Source organism: Microtus pennsylvanicus, chromosome 2 (assembly GCF_037038515.1).
Source record: "Microtus pennsylvanicus isolate mMicPen1 chromosome 2, mMicPen1.hap1, whole genome shotgun sequence".
Classification (NCBI taxonomy): domain Eukaryota; kingdom Metazoa; phylum Chordata; class Mammalia; order Rodentia; family Cricetidae; genus Microtus; species Microtus pennsylvanicus.
In genome coordinates, this window is record NC_134580.1 from 33,606,568 (window position 1) to 33,626,747 (window position 20,180).

A 20,180-nucleotide genomic window follows, 5' to 3' on the forward strand; every position below is an offset into this window, starting at 1 on the left:
CTGTACCTGCCACAAGAGGGAGGGCAGCCGGCCGAGTTCCCAGAAGGCCAAGCAGCCAGCTTTAGGCCAACCCTAGCCAGAGGGAAAGGGGATGAGACTGGGAATTGGAACACTGGGGGGTGGGGGGTGAGGGAGGGTGGAGGCAAGGGTGGAGACCGGGGTCAAAGGTGGTAGGACTGGATCCAGAAACCTTCAGGAAAGGAGGGCATTTCTAGCTTCTGGAGGGAAGTTGGGGCTTGATGGCCAACTAGGGTGCCGAAAGTTTGGGTTTCTATCGCGAGCTCCAGCAATGTCTGCTTTCCTTGTGTGAAAAGCTGTTTGCAGCTGTCCGGATGCTCCAGCTCAAGGCTGAGTGGATGATGGATGCCGGCACTTTGGTCTTTGGGTCCTGTGGTCCTGGTTTGAGGACCTGGGTGGGACCTCTGTGTCCTCCAGAGGCAATCTTCTTGCTTTTAATCTAACCTGTCAGGATCCCACTGCACTTCTATAACAGAAATCTGGCTTCTTAGATTTAGCCCCTCCTCTTTCAGGTCCATCCCCAGGGAAGAGACAAAGTAGACAAGGGCCAGAACTGGTCTTGGATGATCTGAGAGAACCTTTGCCCTTCAGGCCTCATCCACCTGCCCACAGTGTCTCTAGGCTCTCTGAGTTAGGCAGAACTCAAAGGAGGGGTTGCTTAGCTTACTAAGGGAGGCAGCTGGCTGGAGGGTGGGGTGACCTTGCAAGCAGCTGGGAGGGGGAGCATTGTGTGGGGTGAATTCATTATTGATGAGCCCTGCACCCCAGGCTACTAATGAGTCCAGGCCGACTTCCCTAATTGATGTTAAGAAACTTGAGACCCCCCAGATCATCTTCCCGCCTGCCAGCTGCCTCTTTTGAGCCCCTTCCCCCTCCCACATCTCCAGCTGCTCTGTTCACTTCCTTCTCCCCTCTTTTCCACCTTCACCAACGCAGACAAGGAGAGGGTTCAGGCTGCGATCTCCACGGCCTACCTGCTCCTCTGGGTTGCTCAGACTCCAGAGTGTGAGGCATGTGTCTGCAGGGTAGGGAGACGAGGACAGGCAGCTCAGCTCAGGAGAGAGGAAAGAAGTTCGCTCAGGGATGCTGCTGGTGCTAGATCGTATCTGTGGCATGCCTGAGCCCAAGGAACTCCGTAAACCACCCTCAGAAGCAAACGCAACATACACCGACACACCCATGACACCAAGTCCCAGCTCACTTCCCTTCTTCATTTCCTCCTCATTACAACGGGAGACATTTCAGATCCAGTCCCTAGAGTTGGTGTCAACCTTCCCCAGTAGGATCTCCCTTGAAAATTCCTGCTGTCCTTGGATGTATGGGGTGCTCCTCAGTGTGTCTCTGCTACCTCAACCTCACTCCTTTTCCTTGTGGGTTCTGGAAAGACACTCGGTAAGTATAAGATTCCAAGACCTTAGTCTGGAGTGTGGTTCACGTAGCTAACCTGGAGGACTATTTGAAGGTGTCCAAAGGGTGTGAGTTAATAATAACAGCCCTGCTGAGGGGAGTTGGGTCTCACACCGCTCTGCCAGATTCCCAGAAATTTGTGGTTATCCTGCCCTCTGGTGGTAAGATTCTGGTCTAGCAAGACATAACCAGCTTTGCCCTTTTCAGCTCTGTGCACTTCAGGACAGACCTTGAGAAAGGCTTTCATGGTGCCGGTTCCCTCTTTGGAAAACTTGAGTTCTCCAGTGTTTGGCATGTTGGTTAAGAATAGGGAGTGTCACAGTCCCGTACTACTTGTGAGCGTGACTACTGGTTTTGCTTTGCAGTGTGACCTTGGGCAAGTTACATAAGCTCCAGGACTCAGTCTCCTAGAACAAATGGAGGTAATGGGACCATCACAGGATTGTAAGAGCTTAGATGCAAGCCTGACAACTTGGGTTCAGATCCCCAGAACTCACATAAAAGGTTGACTTGTATAATTGCATGTGTCTGAGATCTCATTGCACCCACCTCAGGCCGGCTAGTCTGTGGTATTCGGCAGTAAACAAGAGATGCTGCCTTAAGACTAGGGCCAACATTCAAGTTCAAGGTTGTCTTCTGACAAGGACACACACGTGCACACGTGAAGTATTTAATACCCCTCACCTTACCCTTGCACACAACAGTAACTCCAATACAAAACTCCACAGCGGACCGGGGACTAAAGGTTGTTGTCATCAAGTTTGAAGACCTGAGTTTGATCTTTTTTTTTTTTTTCAAGACAGGGTTTCTTGGTGTAGCTATGAAGCCTGTTGAACTTGAACTTGCTCTGTAGATCAGGCTGGCCTCGAACTCAGAGATCCCCCTGTCTCTACCTCCCAAGTGCTGGGATTAAAATGGGGGGGGGGGAGTCACCACTGCCAGGCCTGACTTTGACTCTTAAACTCACGTGGAAGAAGACTAAGTCCTGCAGATTGTCTCCGAACCTCCGTTATTTGTGCTGTGGCATGTATTCACACAAAATATGCAAGGCAAACAGAAAAAAACTAATGGGCTTTCTTTTCATCTTATTTTTCTGACTTAAGGGAATCCCCGGTGAGTGCTTTGTACGATCTTTCCTCACCTCTCAACGGGACCTCTCTGCATTCTTCCATAACCCTCAACCCCCAAAGAGAAGAGATTTCCTTCTTTGCTCCTTGGTGGTAGGGAAGCCCAGATCTGGTGGGGGCTGGATGAGGAACAGCAGAGATAAGCTCCCCACTTTTTTTAAGACAGGGTTTCTCTGTGTAGTCCTGGCTGTTCTAGAACTCACTCTGTAGACCAGACTAGCCTCTATTTCAGAGACTGCCTGCCTCTGCCTCTTGAGGACCGGGATTAAAGGAGTGCACCCTACAGGGCCCCTTTTTTCCCTTCTATTTTTTTTTAAAGATTTATTATGTATATAGTGTTCTGCCTGAAGGCCAGAAGGGGGCACCAGATCTCATTATAGATGGTTGGGAGCTACCATGTGATTGCTAGGAATTGACTCCTAACCTCTGAGGTCTCTCCAGGCCTTCCCTTCTACTGTGTCTCTCCCTGACCTTGAACTGATCCTCCTGCCTCTCCCTCTAGAATTCTGGGATTGAAAGCAGGTGCTGTGCTAACATACCTAGTTCTTAGTGGGAACAGGCCCATGGGAGACAGATATTTCTCTTTTGCCCTGCTTTCTGGGTCTAGGATGGGTCTGGAGAGTTAGGGTAGAAGGACAGACAGCAACTTTGGTCAGTGGGGGCAGTGGGTGGGGTTTATTGCACTTGCAACAGAGTTTAAATAAGTTGGGAGTGGGTTCTGGAGCAGAGGAGAGGGTGGGGTAGGGAGGAAGGGGCAGCATCAGTGCAGCTGGTGGGCAGAACCCAGGTCCGCAGGCCTGGGGCTCCCCGTTTTCTGGGGAATGAGTGAGCCTGTGTCTGGACAGGCTGAGGTTCCAGATCTGTTGCCACTGTGACCTGGTTAGGGTCCTGGGAAATTCCTGACTTGTCCTAAGTCAGGGATGAATCTGCAGCTAACCCAAATGCCATCCTGTGAGCGCAGGTTCTTAAAATCTGAGACTGGGCTCCAGACCGACCCCAAGCCCCAGCCTAGGTCTGGTTCCGTTCTCGTGACTTCCCAGACCTGGGTACGGGATTTGTCCTGAGCTGGCCCTGCGGCACCGTCCATGGTTAGTGTTCTTTATTGGCCCTCCAGGATGGGGGCTACCGGAGCTGCCAGGTCTCACTCCCCCAAGTCTCAGACTCTTAGCTGCAGGCTGGAACCAGACGAGAAGTCCTGGCGGTATGTCTGGCCCAGGGAACCACTGCTGGATCTCCTATTATGGCTCCAAGTGGCTTTCATAAGTCTCCAAAACGCAAGGCTGAAGGAAGGCTGAGGCTTCTGGCCCTGGCCCTGAGGCCCCCATCCATGAGAGGGCATGTGTAAACGAGGGTCCTTCACAGTGCATGGGGGACACATCTCCAGCTTCTCGTCCTCCATCTCTGGCCCTTCAAGTATGTCTTTGGGCTAAGGAGAACAGAGTCTCCCCAGCTCTCAGCACCTTCAGGAAGTGCCTGGTCCTTCCCTGTTGGCAGGTAGGGGACTGGCTCTTCAGGATCAGGAGTCTGGGATCAGGAGGACTCAGGCATCTGAGGTGGCTGGAGGCTTGAGCTGAGCTTTTTCCATGGCTGTGCCGTATGGGAGGGAGCGTTTGAAGAAGCCAAGCTGATGAGAAAGGAGGCACAATGAGAGGCCACATTCACTCAACGAGGGACCCAGGGGATGAGGACCGTCCCGCCTCCGGCTTCCCCATCCTGAAAAAGTGGCTTCTGAATACCCGCGTTTGGATTTATTATGGGGCAATCTTTTTATCAGAGTTTTAAAAATGCTAGCAGTTAAGTCAGAAGGGGTAAACAAGTTCAACTCAAGCACTACGTCTGATTGCCTAGCGGTGGCGGCCACCTGCAGACTATGATCATTTGTTGTTAGCTGCCGCAGAGCTGTCGAGGAAATGAAAGCACAAATGCCGTCACTATTTGCCATCTGCAGTTCTGCAATATTGGCAAACTTATTCTGAGACAGGAGGCTCTTTCTAAATTGGGGGCTGCAGACTGAAAGGAGGGGTCCAATAGTAAAAGACAGGATGGGTCTAAGTAGCCAGGGCAGAGATGGGGCCTGTGCTGGAAAACAGATCTGAGGGTGGCTTCTTGGATTCTACTGTGTAAAAGGCAGGGCCTGGTAGGAGGGTAGCCGGGCCGGGGCAGGGTGTGGCTGACCTTGTAGAGGACGTAGATGAGTAGACCTAGGAGCAGGAGCCCAAAAAGGATGGCTAGGACAATGATCCACAAGGGGACGCCATTGCTGCCTTCTGCCTTGGTCCACTGCACGGCTGTGGCCACCTGGAGATAAGTCAAGTGACACTGAGAATCCATAAACTCTTTCCGCTCTATTCCTGGCTACTAACGGCTGTTGGATCTGGATCTAACTCTCATTTTTAGCTAACAACATTCTGAACTTAAAGATGCCTCTGCTTCCTGAGTGCTGGGGTTAAAGGCGTGCGTCGCGTCTCTTGTTTTTGTGCTTTTGCGTCTACTGTTCTCTCCACCAGAATCTTCCTTTCCGGAATAGTCAGCCTGTTTAGTTTCTTCAGGCCTCAGCTTGTACACCACTCCTTCCGGTAACTCTTTCCTGACTCTGAGACTAGGCTCAGGTATTTCTATGTGTTTCCACTCACTGTCAGGCATGTGAGGCACACTGGTATCCCTGCCCTCCAGGGTGTGAACTACAAAGACACCGTGTTAATCTGGCTGATCTCTGAACCTACAACGGGAGGAAATATCCTCGTCCTCACCCTGCTTCTGACATTCTTGAGCCTGCCTTCTTGGTCCCAGACCTCTGACCTTGAACTCACCTGAAGTTTCTTCTGTGGCAGCTGTTGAGGCGGGATTTGGTAGGGCATCTTCAGGGCTTCATACATAGCCTCACACTGCAGGCTAAATGGCTGGTGTTCCCGCTGTGGGTGGAGAAAGGCTGTTAGGGCAGCCCCTTGTAGGATCTAGAGAACACGAGCCTCCCCAGCTTGTCTGGGATGTGAGCTTTCCCATTATGGACTCACTCACTCTGATTCTCTTAATTTTTTTTAAATATTTATTTATTATGTATACAATATTCTGTCTGTGTGTATGCCTGCAGGCCAGAAGAGGGCACCAGACCTCATTACAGATGGTTGTGAGCCACCATGTGGTTGCTGGGAATTGAACTCAGGACCTTTGGAAGAGCAGGCAGTGCTCTTAACCACTGAGCCATCTCTCCAGCCCCTCTCTTAATGTTTTTATGAGAAACAATAAACGTCAAGTTGAGTAACTATAACTGAATAATGCATAATCAGATGACTGTATGTTCAATATATATTTTAATGGTTGATATGGGTTAACATGGTCATAATGTGTGCTCAGTAAATGTTTTTTTCCCTCTTCCTGCTTCTGCTTGTCTGTTTGTTATGGATTTGTCTTGCCTTCTACTGTCTTAAAATTTTTTTAAAGATTTATTTACTTATGTATTTTAAGTATACGAGTGCTCTACTTGCATGTAGGCCTGCATGACAGAAGACGGCATCAGACAGAAGAGGCCATTAGACCCCATTACAGATGGCTGTGAGCCACCATGTGGTTGCTGGCAATTGAAATCAGGTTCTCTGGAAAAGCAGCCAGTGCTCTTAACCACTGAGTCATCTCTCCAACCCTCTTAAAATGGTTTTTCAAAAATGACAGTTATTTATGTGCCTGTGTGTTCTTTGTGTGTGCATATGTGTGTATGCATGTACATACGCCAGCACACATGTTCCATGACACACATGTTGAGATCAGAGGATAACTTCACAAGGTAGTTTTCTCCTAGTTTTTTGAGGCTGGTCTCTCTTGTTCCTGTCACTGTGCTGTATATCCCAGGCTGGCTGACCCACCAAACTCAGCTTTTTCCTCAGGTTCCAAGAACCGAGCCCAAGTGGTCAGGCTTGAACATATAGTTCGCTTACTCACTGAGCCATCTCCCCAATCCTCGTTTCTTTTTTCTTTTCTAAACATTTGTTTATTTATTTGTGTGTGGTTGGGCATGCACATCCCAAGGCTTGCCTACGGAGGGCAAAGAAAATCAGTTATCTCTTTTTGTAATGTGGGTTCTGGAGATCAAACTCAGATGTTAGGCTTGGAGGCAGGCACCTCTGCCCACTCCCCAGGCCATCTCACAGGCCTCCTTCCCGTGTGTGGTGTATGTATGTGGGGGCTCAGAGGCTGAAGTCTCATCCATTGAGACGTGTTCTCTCTCATGTGCATATGTGTGTATGGTGTGTGGCTACATGTATGGGTGGATCAGAGACTGATGTCAGATTTCTCATACATTGAGACGGATTCTCTCATCAAACCCAGAGCCCAGAGATCACCAGTTTGCCTCAACTATCTGGTCAGCCAACTGTGGGGATTCCGTTTTTGCCTCCTGCGTGCTGGGACTACATTTAGGTGGCTGCCACACTGGCTAGGCATTCTTTTATGTGAATGCCGAGGTTTTGAACTCTGGTCCTCATACTTGCATGTAAGTACTCCCCAGCCCCAGCTCGATTGGGAATGCACTATCACTGATGTGTTCCCATCCCCTCTACTGCTTTGCTTTTCCTTTTAGTTCTTTGAGACATGGTTTCTCTCCTCCTGAGTGCTGGTTTGAAGGTGAGCCTGTCCTATCATGCTCACCACGCTGGGCTCTTCTTTTTTCTATCAGAACCAGAAAGGGAAACAGTTGCTCTTTCTGTGCCCACAAGGTGGCACCAAGGACGCACAACTGGTCTAAACCAGGGTGAGGGAGAATTGTAGTTTGTGTAGTTTGTAGGGTTACCAAAGCAGAGGTGGAAGGGCAGAAAGCAGAGAAACAGCAGGGTCAGCCCAACTAGGTGCAAAGGTTGGGGTCCAGGCTCCCTCACCCGCAGGAAGGTCTTGGCCCAGACTCGGAAATGCAGCTGCAGACTCCGGCTCTCTTGGCGGTGCAGTGGCCCAAATTCACAACGCAACCTGAAGCACTTGGCTTCAGGACATTTCTGGAAAGAAAGAAGGCCTCTGAGCCCAGACTGCTCTGGTGATCCTCAGAACTCAAATGGATATCCAGTGCCAGGGACAAACTTCATTTCCTGCAATGACTTACCAGGACTTGTGGCCCAGAGGCGGTAGAACTCCTGCCTGGAGCCTCTCGTTTCTGCAGGTGGTGTGGGGAACTCTCCAGATCCAACTGGAAGAACAGAAATGTCCCTCCTGACTCATTGTACCTAGATCAGCCTGAACCTGAGTTCCAGAGCAGGGGCCTTGCTTCTGTCTCTGTCCCTGTGTTCAGCCAACCCACCCACTGCCAAGAACAAGGCCTCCACCTTGTTCTGCACTGAAATAGGAGATGTGTAAAGAATCACTAAGTCCTTCCTGCGTCGGGGCCTTTGTACTGGCTGTTTCCTCCGTTGGGAATGTCCTCAGCCTTGTCTTTCAGGCTTCAGTAGAATCATGACTTGATTTGTTGATTTAGCAATGCTGGGATTGAACCTAGAGTCTTGGACATGCTAGCCAAGTGTCCTACCCGGCTAAGGCTGCCTCTTCTAGAGGTCCACTTGTCTGTTTTCTCTTTCCTTCAAGAGTTCTCACTATGTGGCCTTGGCTGTCCTGGAACTCACTATGTAGACTGGACTACTTCAGCTCCTCTAAGTGCTGGTGGTTATCCCCCTGCTCCTGCTCCTCTAAGTGCTGGTGGTTATCCCCCTGCTCCAGCTCCTCTAAGTGCTGGTGGTTATCCCCCTGCTCCAGCTCCTCTAAGTGCTGGTGATTTGTGGTTATCCCCCTGCTCCAGCTCCTCTAAGCGCTGGTGATTTGTGGTTATCCCCCTGCTCCAGCTCCTCTAAGTGCTGGTGATTGAGATTAGAGGTGTGCTGAGATGACAGACATGCCCACCATACCTGCGTAGCTTTTTCCTTTTTTCTTTTTGGTTTTTCGAGACAGGGTTTCTCTGTAACTTTGGAGCCTGTCCTAGAACTAGCTCTTGTAGACCAGCTGGCCTCAAACTCACAGGGATCTGCTTGCCTCTGCCTCCTGAGTGCTGGAATTAAAAGTGTGTGCCACCACCGCCCGGCTAGCTTTTTTCATTTTTTAAATTATTTTCTGTCCATCTTCTTTTTTCTCTCAGGGCCTCAGGCATACAGCTGAGGATAACCCTGAATGCCTGAGCCTCCTGCCTCGCCTCCCAAGTGCTGGGACTACCATGCCAGGTTTCATCACTTCTCATCAGCCAATTATTTTTCTTTTTATGTCTTATTGTTTACCAAGTCTTCGTTAGATGCAAGCTCCAGGAGTGAGAGGACCTGTGAGTTTCATTTGGTGTGGGGGTTTTCCTAGGTCTAACAGTGTTCACTGTAACCCTTACTTCATTAAGGGTTGTTGACAAGTAAACACAGTCTCAGAGGGCCAGAGGACAGGTCTGAAGCCTCACAGAAGGACAAGGTGGCACAGATCTAAGAGCACACCAGGACAGAGTGGAGGCTATTTCAGGACAAAGGACAGAAATGCAGTGGATACAGGCCTTTTTTTTCCTTTCCAGATCTCCCCACCACTTCCAGTAGTCTCCAGGCAGCTTTCCTAGACCCCAGTCCACCACCCCATGCCCATGTCCAGGTCCTTACCTCCAGGCCTTGTGAGTTGGGGGAATAGTTGGACGTACAGTTGCTGAGTCCTGTCACCCTGGTCACATAGAGGAGCTGCTGGCCTTCCAGAGCCTGGGGACAGCTAAGCTCCAGTACGCCCTGGCTGATGGAGCTGGGGCCCTGGTTGATGAGCTGAGAGGGAACAATACAACTCTATTATTGTGTTATCTCTGAACTTTTTGACTGTGAAGGAGCTAAGTACAGAGAGACATTTTATTATACGGGCTGCTAAGCAAAACCAGCATGTATATTATAAAGGTATCATGACTTTAAAATTTGAATCTAAGGCTATGCTGCTTTTAAAAAGAGGTTCTTCTCTTGTTTCCACAGAAGATGAGAACCTGTGGATTGCTTTCAGACCAATATGGTTTGATAAACAGCAGGAAAAAAGCTAATGGGTCAAGCAGTGACTTTTTTTTTTTTTGAGATAGGGTTTCTCTGTAGCTTTGGAGCCTGTCCTGGAACTAGCTCTTGTAGACCAGGCTAGCCTCGAACTCACAGAGATCCGCCTGCCTCTGCCTCTCAAGTGTAAAGCAGTGATTTAACTAATACAGGTTCTGTGTGGTTATTTCGGGTCTAAGCTAGTCGGGCGGCAGGGACAAACAAGTGGCCCCTCCTCCAACACAATTCTCTGAAGGGAAGGCCTGGGTCATAACCCATACACACTGCATCAGGACTGAGAACTGAAGGGACATCTGAAGGCAGCTATAAAGCCCACTTTTGAGACAAGGTCTTACTCTGTACCCAGGCTGGCCTGGAACTCACAGAAATCCCCATGTGACTCCTTGTAAGTCCGTGACTGGTGTGTTCCTCTTCTGGCCATCTGTCAGAAGCTCTCAGTACTTACCAGGCTGTCCCCTCTTCTCCACTGACCCAGGTCCTAGCTGCTGTCACTTACAGTGGTCCTCTTTTGTCCCCTCATGTGGTTTGACCCCCAGCTTGTCTCCTGACCTCCTCACCTCATAGACATGGTGGACAGCAGGGCCCAAGTCTCCCTCCTTCTGAGGCTGGTCTTGGGGGTCCCAGTCACTAACTGGGAAGATCACAGCTTCAGGCTTGGAGACACTGAGGAGGAACATGGTTTAGAACAGGCAAGAGAAATCCAAGTGTCCTTCCGTAGAAATCCACCCCCTTCCCTCTAAAGGCCCCATTCTGCTTGGGCACTGACCCATTAAGGGAGACCTGGGCTTGAGCCTCCACGGAGAGTGGGAAGGAGACCACATTGCTTTGTGAGTTGTTCAGGTTCTTGCTGTGGGATGGAGGCAAGAGTGAAGTTGTTTGATGAGAATCCCCAGGCACCAGGGTCTGCCACCTGCCCCCACTCTCCCTTCTTTCCCTCTGAACTCAGTCCAAGCTCGGCTCCAGTCCCTCCTTACCTGAGAATCTGGAAGTCGAACTGGATGGTTTTCTTTGTGTCTTGAAGATGAGGAACAGTGAACCGAAGGCCACCCCAAAGCTGTGAAACAGGGAGGAAAAGGGACAGTTAGATGGGGTGCTCAGCTGTATGCTGGGGTAGCAGGACCCCATCCTGGGCTTGCTCCCACCCTTCCTCTTCTATTCCTGACTTACACTGGCGCCTGCCTTCATGGGGTTGCCCAGGTCACACACCAGCTGGCGGCTCTGGTTCACAGCAAAGTAGTCACAGCTCAGGCTGGAGAAGTTCTGGGGATAGGTGGGCACAGGCCACTCAGGCTTTGGCACCCCTCTGGAGGGGACCACCTCTGCACCCCACCTGAGAGTCCCTTCTCACCCCTGGGTGTCTGACAAGTCCTGAGTACTCGGCCTCCAGAGGGGCTGTGACCCAAAGCTCAGCCTCATAGGCGCCACCCTCACCCAGATTCTGGGCATGGAATGTCAGGTTCAGTGAGTTCTTGTCACCCAGGTACACTTGTTTCTTCTCCCTGGAGGGACACAGGGTAAGGACACTGAAGAATGAATCCACGAACCGAGGCAATCAGGCATGGTAGCACACAGCAGGACTGAGCCCTCGCTCTGGCAAGCATGAGGAGCTGCACGGATAGCATGTGCTTACTCTGCCTAGAGCCAGAGATGCTCGCAGACTCCCAGCTAGGCTGTCCCCGACCCTTGGTCACGTGACATTGGTCACGTGACAGTCCCACTCACCCATACACAGCCAGCTGCAGGTCAGGCACACAGATATTGTCCTCACCGCAGTCCAGCAAGATCTGGGCCTGGGGAGCAGGACAGCTTTGAGAAGGGTCCTCCGACCCCTTTCCCAGGGCCCTGCCTCAGGTGCCAGGCCTGTCCTCCCAAGTTCCTTCCTTACCTTGTCCTCTATCCGACTCTTGCTCTGGTAGTGTAGGACTGGCCGCAGGCCATGGCTGTCCATGGGGGCTTTGGGGTCCAAGGAGAAGTTGAGGGCAATGTGAATTGGGGAGAGTTTGTCTCGGAATTCTGACTCGTTCTAGGACCAGGGTAGAGAGTACACGAGATCAGGGACTCTGAGGCTTCAGTGGCCCTGTTTCTTTGTCTCGCTTCTTTTTTTAATCTTCTCAAGACCCACATCTGACAATCCCCATTGCTCTGTAGGTCCAGGCACCAACCGCACTCTCAGCCCATACCCTGAGGTAGATCTTCATCTCCCTGCAGTCTTCCCGAGCCCCATTCTGGATAAGCAGGGTCTGGGTAAGGGTGGCCTGCTTGGAGGCCAGGAAGAGCGCCCGTCGGATCCCTCCCTTCTGCTTCTGCCAGTCCAGCTGGAGTTCAACCTCAAAACCTGTGGCCGGGAAACACAGTGTGAGTCTGTCCCTCCTACCTGCCGGACTCAGCCCTCGCACCCCGCCCCATGGCCTGTCTTCCTCACCTATAGAGTTGGGGACGTGTTTTCCAGAGGCGTTGAGGCAGAAGCTAAGGTTGATGCTGGGGAACGACAGAAGAGAAAGCACTGAGTGGAACTGAAATTGGACCCTCCCTGCTTCAGAAAGACCCAGACTAGGTCACCCCCATTTGTTTTTTCCTGGGGCAGACATGGCCCCCTGCCCACTAACAGGGTTCTGGCTCAGCTCACCAGGACACAGGGTTTCCTTCCAGGCTGCAACTGCGCTCCTCTGGGTTGAACATGGAGGGAAAGATGGTGAGAGATGAGCTGACAGACACGATAGGCCGCCCCCTGCAGAGAGTGAATGTGTGTTAAACAGGGTTGAGACTCCTCTGAGGTGCTGGGCAGTGGTGGCGCACGCCTTTAACCTCTGCACTGGGGGGGGGGGGGGGGGGGCAAAGGCAGGCGGATCTCTGTGAGTTCAAGACCAGCCTGGTCTACAGAGCTAATTCCAGGACAGGCTCCAAAGCTACAGAGAAACCCTGTCTCAAAAAACCAAAAGAAAAAAAAAAAAGACTCCTCTGAGGGCTGGCACTGGCCCCAGGACACCAGTTGCCTCTGCACTGACGTTCCCAGTCCTTGTTCTAAAGGGGCATTTCCAGTTCCCCAGGCTGCCTCAGTCTCCCTGATTCATACCTGTACACCAGAGCCTTGTCCACACCGAATGACCCAACGATTAGATCTGCAAAAAGCCAACATACAACCCTTCACAGCAAGCCCCAAATTAGGACCCTTTTTTCCTAAACTTTCTAATTTCATGACTCAAGGAAGCCTGAGCTAGGGGACTGCACCATCTGGTGGCAGCTGCCTAGAAATGCACCTTCTAAGACGCAGGGGCAGTGGCTACAACTTACCAGGGTATCCATTGCCGTCCAGATCCTGGCCTCCTCGAAGGGCGGAACCAAAGAAGTCTGGCGTGTGGTCAGCTGCCCACAGGGGCTGCAGAACCTGGGAAGGCCTAGTGCTCAGTCCGCCTGGGCCTCCGGGGAATATAAACACCACTCCCTGCTGGGTCTCCCCACCAAATGGAGCTCCAATGGCGACATCTGGAAGACATAACACACATTTGTTGTCAAGTCAGGAGGCCAGGGCTCCAAATCCCTACCACAAAACCTCCGGATATCACTCCCCACACACCTACCCGTCAATTCCTGCCCTAAATCTCTTTAAACCCCAATACCCGTGGGAAGTCAAGGGGGCCTGGGTAGTTAGTTTAGTTGACAGAAACCCTCCCCCTAAGTTTCTGATCAGCCCACCCCCCATCCTTCACCCCCCACTCCCCGCCTCAGCCCCCTGGGCCATGATGCTTACCATTGTAGCCATCTTGGTCCAGGTCCCCCAGAGGTGTCAAGGAGCTTCCAAATCGGCCGAACTCATCTTGGCCAGTGAGGGTGAGGGTGGGTGTGGGCTCGATGCCAGCTGGGTGCTGCAGGTAGATGTAAACCCTGCCCACCTCCTGAGGCCTCCCGTCAGCTGTCCGTTCCATGAGCAAGGGTGCCCCTACCAGCAGGTCATCTAGCCTGAGGAAAAGGGCAGACCCAAGCATCCTGATAACCTTGTCCTGCCACCAGGAAATCCCAGGCATTCTGGATTTCCCAGGCTCCCTTCTGTGAATAGAAAACACCCTCAAGGAGCATTCTGCCTGCAAGGCCCTCTTTCCCAGCACTCACCCATCCCCATTGGTATCAGTGGCGGCCACAGCGTAACCGAAATAGGAGGCCATCTGGGGGGACAAAAAACAAGGTTCAGTCAGTAAAAGGATAACGAGGACCTATGAGCGGACGTTTAGGGGCCCCAGAGAGGTGGAGAGTTTGACACTATTGGTCCACAACTTGGTGGAGGCAAGGGTGTCCTCACCTGTTCTCCTGAGACATTGTAGAGGGAGTGGATATCTGAGCCATTAAGGATGGTGACCTGAAGGTGAAGAGAAAGATCCTGAATGCCCCACAGTCAAAGGTCTGGGACACATGGGACAGGCATTCCTCAACGCTTCTGATTCCCTTCCAGTTTGCCCTCCCTCCACCTACAGGTTTTCTCTACCTCCTTGCTGTTTTGCCTTTTTTTTTTTTTTTAAAGATTTATTTATTATTATGTATACAGTGTTATAATGTATACAGCATTCTGCCTGCAGGCCAGAAGAGGGCACCAGATCTCATTACAGATGGTTATAAGCTACCATGTGCTTCCTGGGAATTGAACTCAGGACCTCTGGAGAAGCAGCCAAGCCATCTCTCCAGCCCCCGCTGATTTGTCTTTTCCCTTTATATCTCTTATGGATTTTTATCTCTACCCAGTAGATTCTAGTCACTATAATGTAAGATCAGTGGAACCAGGAGCATTGTTTGGGATTTTGCCTCTCAGAGACTAAAGAAGAACTTGGTAAGCAGTAGGTGAACAGTAGCTGATACCGAAAACACACTGGGGTTTCAAACCCAACAGATTCAAGACTTCAGCCTCCCCTCACCCACCAGTGTCTACAAGCCACTCCATCTGTCTCCTCTGAGCACTGGCCCCGCAGACCTCCAAGTCTCTTGGCTGAGAGCTGGTGTGAGCCTCTGCACCTTGGGTTTCCCCGCGGGCAGAGATGCCAGAGCAGATGGAGGACCTGTCACTCCCACCTATGCCCGCCCCGTGGCCACTGTCAGTCCGTCTCGTGGCTGGTCCTCCAAAGCTCTGGTGTTTGCTCCCACTGCCTGTGCTTGTCCAATCCGCCTTTCTCTTCTCACCCTCTTTTAGCTTGTGAGGCTACAAACTCACTCCGATTTCCTACTCTGTGTTCTTCAGGCGTGTGCCTGGCACTCCCTCTTGCCCCATGTGTACAGAGCCCTCACAGAGCCTTCTCTAAAAAGAGGGTACTGCTATCTTAAAATGTGTTAGGTTACCTCGATTGCTTTTCAGGAACTTCCCATTCAGAAGGAGTGTGGAATTGGGAGTATGGTAGCTATTAAATATTTATTCCGCTGCCCCTAAGCAACACACTTGGTATCCTAGGACCATAGTTTTTGTGGAGACTGTCAAGGCTGTGCTCCGCCATCGTGAATGGCTAGTGCCTGGGACATTGAAAGGCTCATGGACGGTGGATATCAATATGACAGCTGCGTGTCTCGTCCCATGTACTCGCTAGAAGCACCTGATGGGATGGGATAAGATACCTTTGTCTCATCCCTCATCTTTCCTTAATTAATGTTATTAATCGAACAGCCATGTGTGGCACTCATCTGTCTGGGCTCTTGTCGTGGTCTAATGATAGCAACTGGCTGTCAAACACCACCTAACAGTTTGCAAGTGCCTGATGAGGTCAGAACTATTATTACCCCATTGTACATGGAAGAAGCAGCTTAGAGAGGTTAAGCAGGGGACAGCGTAGCAATAAAAGAACAGAAGAACTTACCCAGAGTCAGTGCCAGAATCTGAACCCGAGTCTGACTTCACAGCTTCCTTTTCTTGAACTAGACTTCTGAAATCCTATCTCTTTTCCCCAGAGCCTATGTTCTGATCTTTTTTTTTTTTTTTTTTTTTTTTGAGGCCCCATACACTGCTATGCAAGACTCTGCACTGAGCCAGGGTGAGAGGCGGGGTCTTACATAGCCATAGGTGAGGTTTCCTTTGGGCACACCAGCAACAAAGTCTGCAAAGAGAAGAGAAACTGGTGGGCTGAGGGAAGGACAGGGCAGACTCTGACTGCTGTGTTCGGAGCTTTCTCTAGCTCCCCTTTTGGCCTAACGTGGGCACTCACTCACCTTCAATGTCATCACCGCTGAATTCACCCACGGCCACAGAGTACCCTGGGGACAGAGTGGGAGGATGTTAGCATCGCCTCCTCTGAGACCCCTGTTCTCTAACCCTCAGCTGGGAGAAGCAGAGGAGGGCCGAGCGAGGCAGAAGGCCCTGAACTCCCCGCCCATTCTCTCACCACGGGCTCGCCTACCCAAGTAGCTGTCATCATATATGGAGCTGGCCTGGCGGGTCTGTAGCTGCCCCTGTACTGGGTTGATGAGGTATTCTGGGTAATAGGACGCTGAGATCTGTTCTTGAGTGGCGGACAGGATCTGGCCTGGAAGGGGAGCAGGGTGATAGGCAGGGGGAGGTAACTTTAGGGCTTTAGGGGAACTGAGTAGGATTTTGAGTTTGGATCAAGAAAAGGGACTATGTGGAGGATGGAGTAGAAGGGGGTCTGGAAGTGGAACTGGGAAGTTGAGGAGTGGAGAAGGGAAGGATTAGTGATTCAGACCTAGAGTGGGGAAAGAATGCAGTGCCAAGGCCTGAAGAGGGCAGAGGAAGGGCTTACCTTGCCAGAAGTAGCTCCCAGGACCACCCAGGACCACATGGCCGGTCTATGGGGAAGTGAGAGGAAGAGGGATGAGTGCACCATTTGGGGCTGACCCTGGATCCTCACCCACTGCCCTCCCTCCCCAATCACCTCTCACCTTGGTGAACTCAGCACTGAAGCCCCCTTGGCAGTAGCCCTGCCCTGCTGCGCTGCCGAAATCTATGAGGCAAGAAGACGGTGAGATGAGTGAGCCATGCAGAGATGTGCTGGTAGGGAGAGCAGCTTTGAAAACGTCAATTTGATGCTTGGTGGCCACGAGGAGAGACACCGAGCACCTGACACCCTCTCATGAAGAAGGTGCAGTGGCTTGTGTCACTCGGCCCCTACCTGAGCGGCAAGGTGCATACTCCAGAACCCGGGTGAAATTGTCTGTGGAGAGGTAGCAGGTGCCCACGGGGTCGTGCTGAGGCTCCTTTTCTGTGCGCCAGCTGTACAGTGGAGCACATGCCTGGGAGGGAACCAGAGGGGGTTCATGTTTAGACCAGGCCTGGCTTTCTCCACCATGGCTCAGCTCTTAGCCACCAAGGACCCATTGGTGCCTCACCAAGATAGAGGAGCCGTGGGCTCGAACCGTGGCCCCGAACCACTGCAAGGACTTGTACTCCACAGGTTCCTCTCCCGTGGCACTGGACAGTGAGGGCTCCAGGATCCGGGAACCTTGGGGAGGTTGAAAGGAGGCCATCACCCTGGCTCTCAGAAAGGTGACCCTCAGTCTTGGCCCAGGATGCTCAGTGTTTCTAGACCCTGAACCCCGAGCCCTTGCCAAGTTGTCTCTTCGGTTTCTCTGGTTTCCTTTTAGCTGTAGCAGAAGTTAGCACTGTGGTGCTGGGGAAGACTGGCAGAGTCCCATGGCTAACTTCTGTCTGTACACCAGCCCTGTCTCTGCCTCCAACAGCCTCTTCCCACCTCCTTACTTCCTCTGCCTCTTCCCATGTCTAAACACCGCCCTCTGGACCGCTGCCTTCCGAGCTCTTCTTACTCTCCACCTGTCTCTCAGGCTTTTTATTTCTTTATTTGTTTTAAGACAGTGTCTCAGTATGTAGCCCAGGCTGGCCTTGAACTTTTGGCAATCTTCCTACCTTAGTCTCCTGAGTGCTCTTAGGCTTCTAAAAGCCAGCCTGCTCAGAACAGAGGCTGTAACCCAGTGGTACGGCATATGGGTAGTGTGCATAAGACTTCGGTTCAGTACCTAGCACCCTTTCAGAAACCAGCTGGCCTCAAACATTATTTATTTATTTATTTATTTTTCAAGACAGGGTTTCTCTGTGTAGCTCTGGCTATCCTAGAACTCGCTTTGTAGATCAGGCTGGCCTCAAACTCACAGAGATTCAAATGCCTCTGTCCAAGCCCAGTGCTGGGATTAAAGCTGTGCTCTATCATGCCTGGCTTGGCCTCCACATTTTTATGCTTACTTCTTCTTGCCCTCTTACTCCAGTCCTTATCTGTGCTGATAGACTGTCTTGCTTTCTTACTAGCTGGGTGGCTTAACTTCTGCTTCCTCCCTCACAGGATGGGGCTACTAATACAGTTGCTCACGTGAGCCAACACACTCATGCTAGTGTTGGTTGAATATCCTCAGCTCCCTCAGGTCCATCTGCCTGAGGGCTGAGCTCCCTAGGGAGCTGAAGCACACTATAGCTGACGTGCACTATCACTTAGCTTAGGAATAGAACCCTCTTCAAGCTTCCTCTGTGTTTTGTGTTATGGCCCTGGCCTCCCAGAGTTGTGGGTGATTCAGTGAAAATGAGAGCCACATGTTTCTGAATCATGCCTGCCATCCTTGGGCTGGGCTGGAAGCATGGAGTGAGGGCCACAGGAAGCCTACGGCTAGGAAATGGAGCACCAGAACTACCCCTTGCAGCAGGAGCCCCAAGCCCCATCCCCAAGCTGCAGGCCCGCCTACCCACTTACACTAGGCCCTCCCTGAAGTCTTCCAGCCTACCTTTGCTGTCAAACTGAATGGTGGCGCACTGGGTAGGGCTGTTGTCCCACGGACAGATGTAGACGGCACCACCCTGCAGTACCCCTGGCTGGCTAGTGTTAGCCTTGGGTGCTCCCACCAGCACACTGACCCTGTGAAGGGGAAAGGAGAAGGGCATTAGGAAGGGTCCTATTTCCAGGTCAGTCTCGGGTGGGGTAGATGTCCCTTGGGTTGTATTTATATCTCAGGAGATGCCGCAGATGCCAGAGGCCGGGGCTGGAGTCAGGCGTTCCCCATGTGCTGCTGTCAGTAACTCAGCTCCTCCCCTCCTCCCACATTCTCCTACCTTCTTCTACTACAAGAAGGAACCAGAATCGGTTCCTGGAAAAGGAAGGAGGGATAGAGGGTCTGGACTCCAGCTTTCCCATTTCTTCTGTCTACCTGCCAAGATTAGATGCCCAGACCTGTGAACTGAAGCTGCGGCCCAGAGGTTGAGGGTGTGCTTGGCATCAGGAAAAAAACGAAACAAGACAAAACAAACAAAAAGTAGTACTAAATGCAAAGTATGAACCTTGTTTGAAAATGGCTTGAAAATACATATTAAAGGGACAATTTAGCCCTAGAACTCCACGTTCCTGTGGAGCCTCAGGGTCCTCACCTACTGGGTACCCTCTCTTCCCAAGCCAAATTTTCTCTCTGGGCTGGAACACAGGCAACTGGCCACTTAGTCTTGGGGCATGTAGGAGGGAAATGTGAGTGTCGGGAACCAGGCAGACGCGGAGAGAAGCTGTTTCCTGGGCCTGGCCTGCCCCATCTGCGGCTCAGGATGGATGTCACCTTCCCGCTGGGCTCTGCCTCACTAGTACCTCTTTACCACAAAGCAGCCCCAGAAGATTGAACTCAAATCCTGTTCTGTTGGCTGCACTTCCTGGACACACACGTCTGAGATGGGGTCCTCCACACAGCCACAGCCCTGTCCTCTCTAGGCGCTTTCCTCAGGATCCCCTGCAAGCACTGCATCTGGCAGCCTGGGCAGCTTTCCCTGGCACCCCCAACTCTGGGCCAGTGTCCCGGCCAGCCTTGGCCTCTGCTCTGCTCCCCTGCTGCCGTTGGCTCCTCAACCTCTCTGCCTGTCTGTCCACAGTAGTGCTTGCTCTCCTGATTTAGATTACTGGGTCTCTCTCTCTCTTTATTTATTCATTTAACATGCATGGACATTTCCCCTGAATGTCTGTGTGCCGTGTGGGTCCAGAGGAGACCCGAAGAAGGCATTGGATCCCCTGGGACTGGAGCTGTGAGCAGTCAGGAGCTGCCAGGTGGATGCTGGGGAATTGAACCCTGGTCCTCTGGAAGAGCAGCCAGTGCTCTTAACTGCTGAGCCATTTCTTGCTTCTTTTTTTTGATCTCAGGTCTTAGGGCTCTCTACTTCTAATGGTTTCTGTTGTCTTTTAGGTTTCAACACTCCCAAAACTACCCCTTTTCTTGCGGTTCCACAGCCTTTATCACTAGAATTGTGGGCCCAAGAAGGGACTTAGCAGAGGCCACAAAGGCAGGCTGTCTTCCAATAATAGGGTCACATATAATGAGGGTCAGGGTCTAAGAAAGACGGGGCTGTCTTCCAATAGGGTCACTTATACTGAGGAGGGGGGTCAGGGTCTAAGAAAGGCAGAGCTGTCGTCCAATAGGGTCACATATACTGAGGGGGCGGGGCAGGGTCTAAGAAAGGCAGGTCTGTCTTCCAATAGGGTCACATATACCGAGGGGGCGGGGCAGGGTCTAAGAAAGGCAGGGCTGTCTCCCAATAGGGTCACATATACTGAGGGGGCGGGGCAGGGTCTAAGAGGCGTAAGTGACGGCAGCAGGGAAGGCAGTCCCCAGGACACCAAGGATTTGGAGGGAATGTTAGAGCGGAGGTGAG

General features: G+C 51.7%; 1 protein-coding gene across 3 annotated transcripts in view; it reads right to left on the minus strand.

Moving 5' to 3' along the window:
* Positions 1-3,206: 3,206 nt before the first annotated feature.
* Positions 3,207-20,180, minus strand: part of Itga5 (integrin subunit alpha 5) — a 28,141-nt gene continuing 11,167 nt past the window's right edge. Inside the window, exons 2-30 of one of the 3 annotated variants that reach the window (XM_075960864.1) lie at positions 18,284-18,414; positions 16,886-16,998; positions 16,669-16,789; positions 16,439-16,500; positions 16,300-16,345; positions 15,940-16,065; positions 15,752-15,796; positions 15,596-15,639; positions 13,869-13,925; positions 13,682-13,734; positions 13,323-13,531; positions 12,866-13,057; positions 12,648-12,693; positions 12,201-12,302; positions 11,997-12,052; positions 11,755-11,909; positions 11,460-11,597; positions 11,297-11,364; positions 10,923-11,073; positions 10,742-10,834; positions 10,549-10,628; positions 10,341-10,421; positions 10,132-10,237; positions 9,152-9,304; positions 7,639-7,722; positions 7,421-7,534; positions 5,363-5,464; positions 4,728-4,850; positions 3,207-4,176 (exon numbers count right to left, since the gene is read on the minus strand). In XM_075960864.1, the coding sequence (XP_075816979.1) occupies positions 4,093-4,176; positions 4,728-4,850; positions 5,363-5,464; positions 7,421-7,534; positions 7,639-7,722; positions 9,152-9,304; positions 10,132-10,237; positions 10,341-10,421; positions 10,549-10,628; positions 10,742-10,834; positions 10,923-11,073; positions 11,297-11,364; positions 11,460-11,597; positions 11,755-11,909; positions 11,997-12,052; positions 12,201-12,302; positions 12,648-12,693; positions 12,866-13,057; positions 13,323-13,531; positions 13,682-13,734; positions 13,869-13,925; positions 15,596-15,639; positions 15,752-15,796; positions 15,940-16,065; positions 16,300-16,345; positions 16,439-16,500; positions 16,669-16,789; positions 16,886-16,998; positions 18,284-18,414 (2,935 nt within the window). In that variant the 3' untranslated portion in view covers positions 3,207-4,092. Of the gene's footprint in view, positions 4,177-4,727; positions 4,851-5,362; positions 5,465-7,420; positions 7,535-7,638; positions 7,723-9,151; positions 9,305-10,131; positions 10,238-10,340; positions 10,422-10,548; positions 10,629-10,741; positions 10,835-10,922; positions 11,074-11,296; positions 11,365-11,459; positions 11,598-11,754; positions 11,910-11,996; positions 12,053-12,200; positions 12,303-12,647; positions 12,694-12,865; positions 13,058-13,322; positions 13,532-13,681; positions 13,735-13,868; positions 13,926-15,402; positions 15,504-15,595; positions 15,640-15,751; positions 15,797-15,939; positions 16,066-16,299; positions 16,346-16,438; positions 16,501-16,668; positions 16,790-16,885; positions 16,999-18,283; positions 18,415-20,180 lie in introns of those variants that run through there. The other 2 variants (XM_075960865.1, XM_075960866.1) reach the window with 2 other exon arrangements.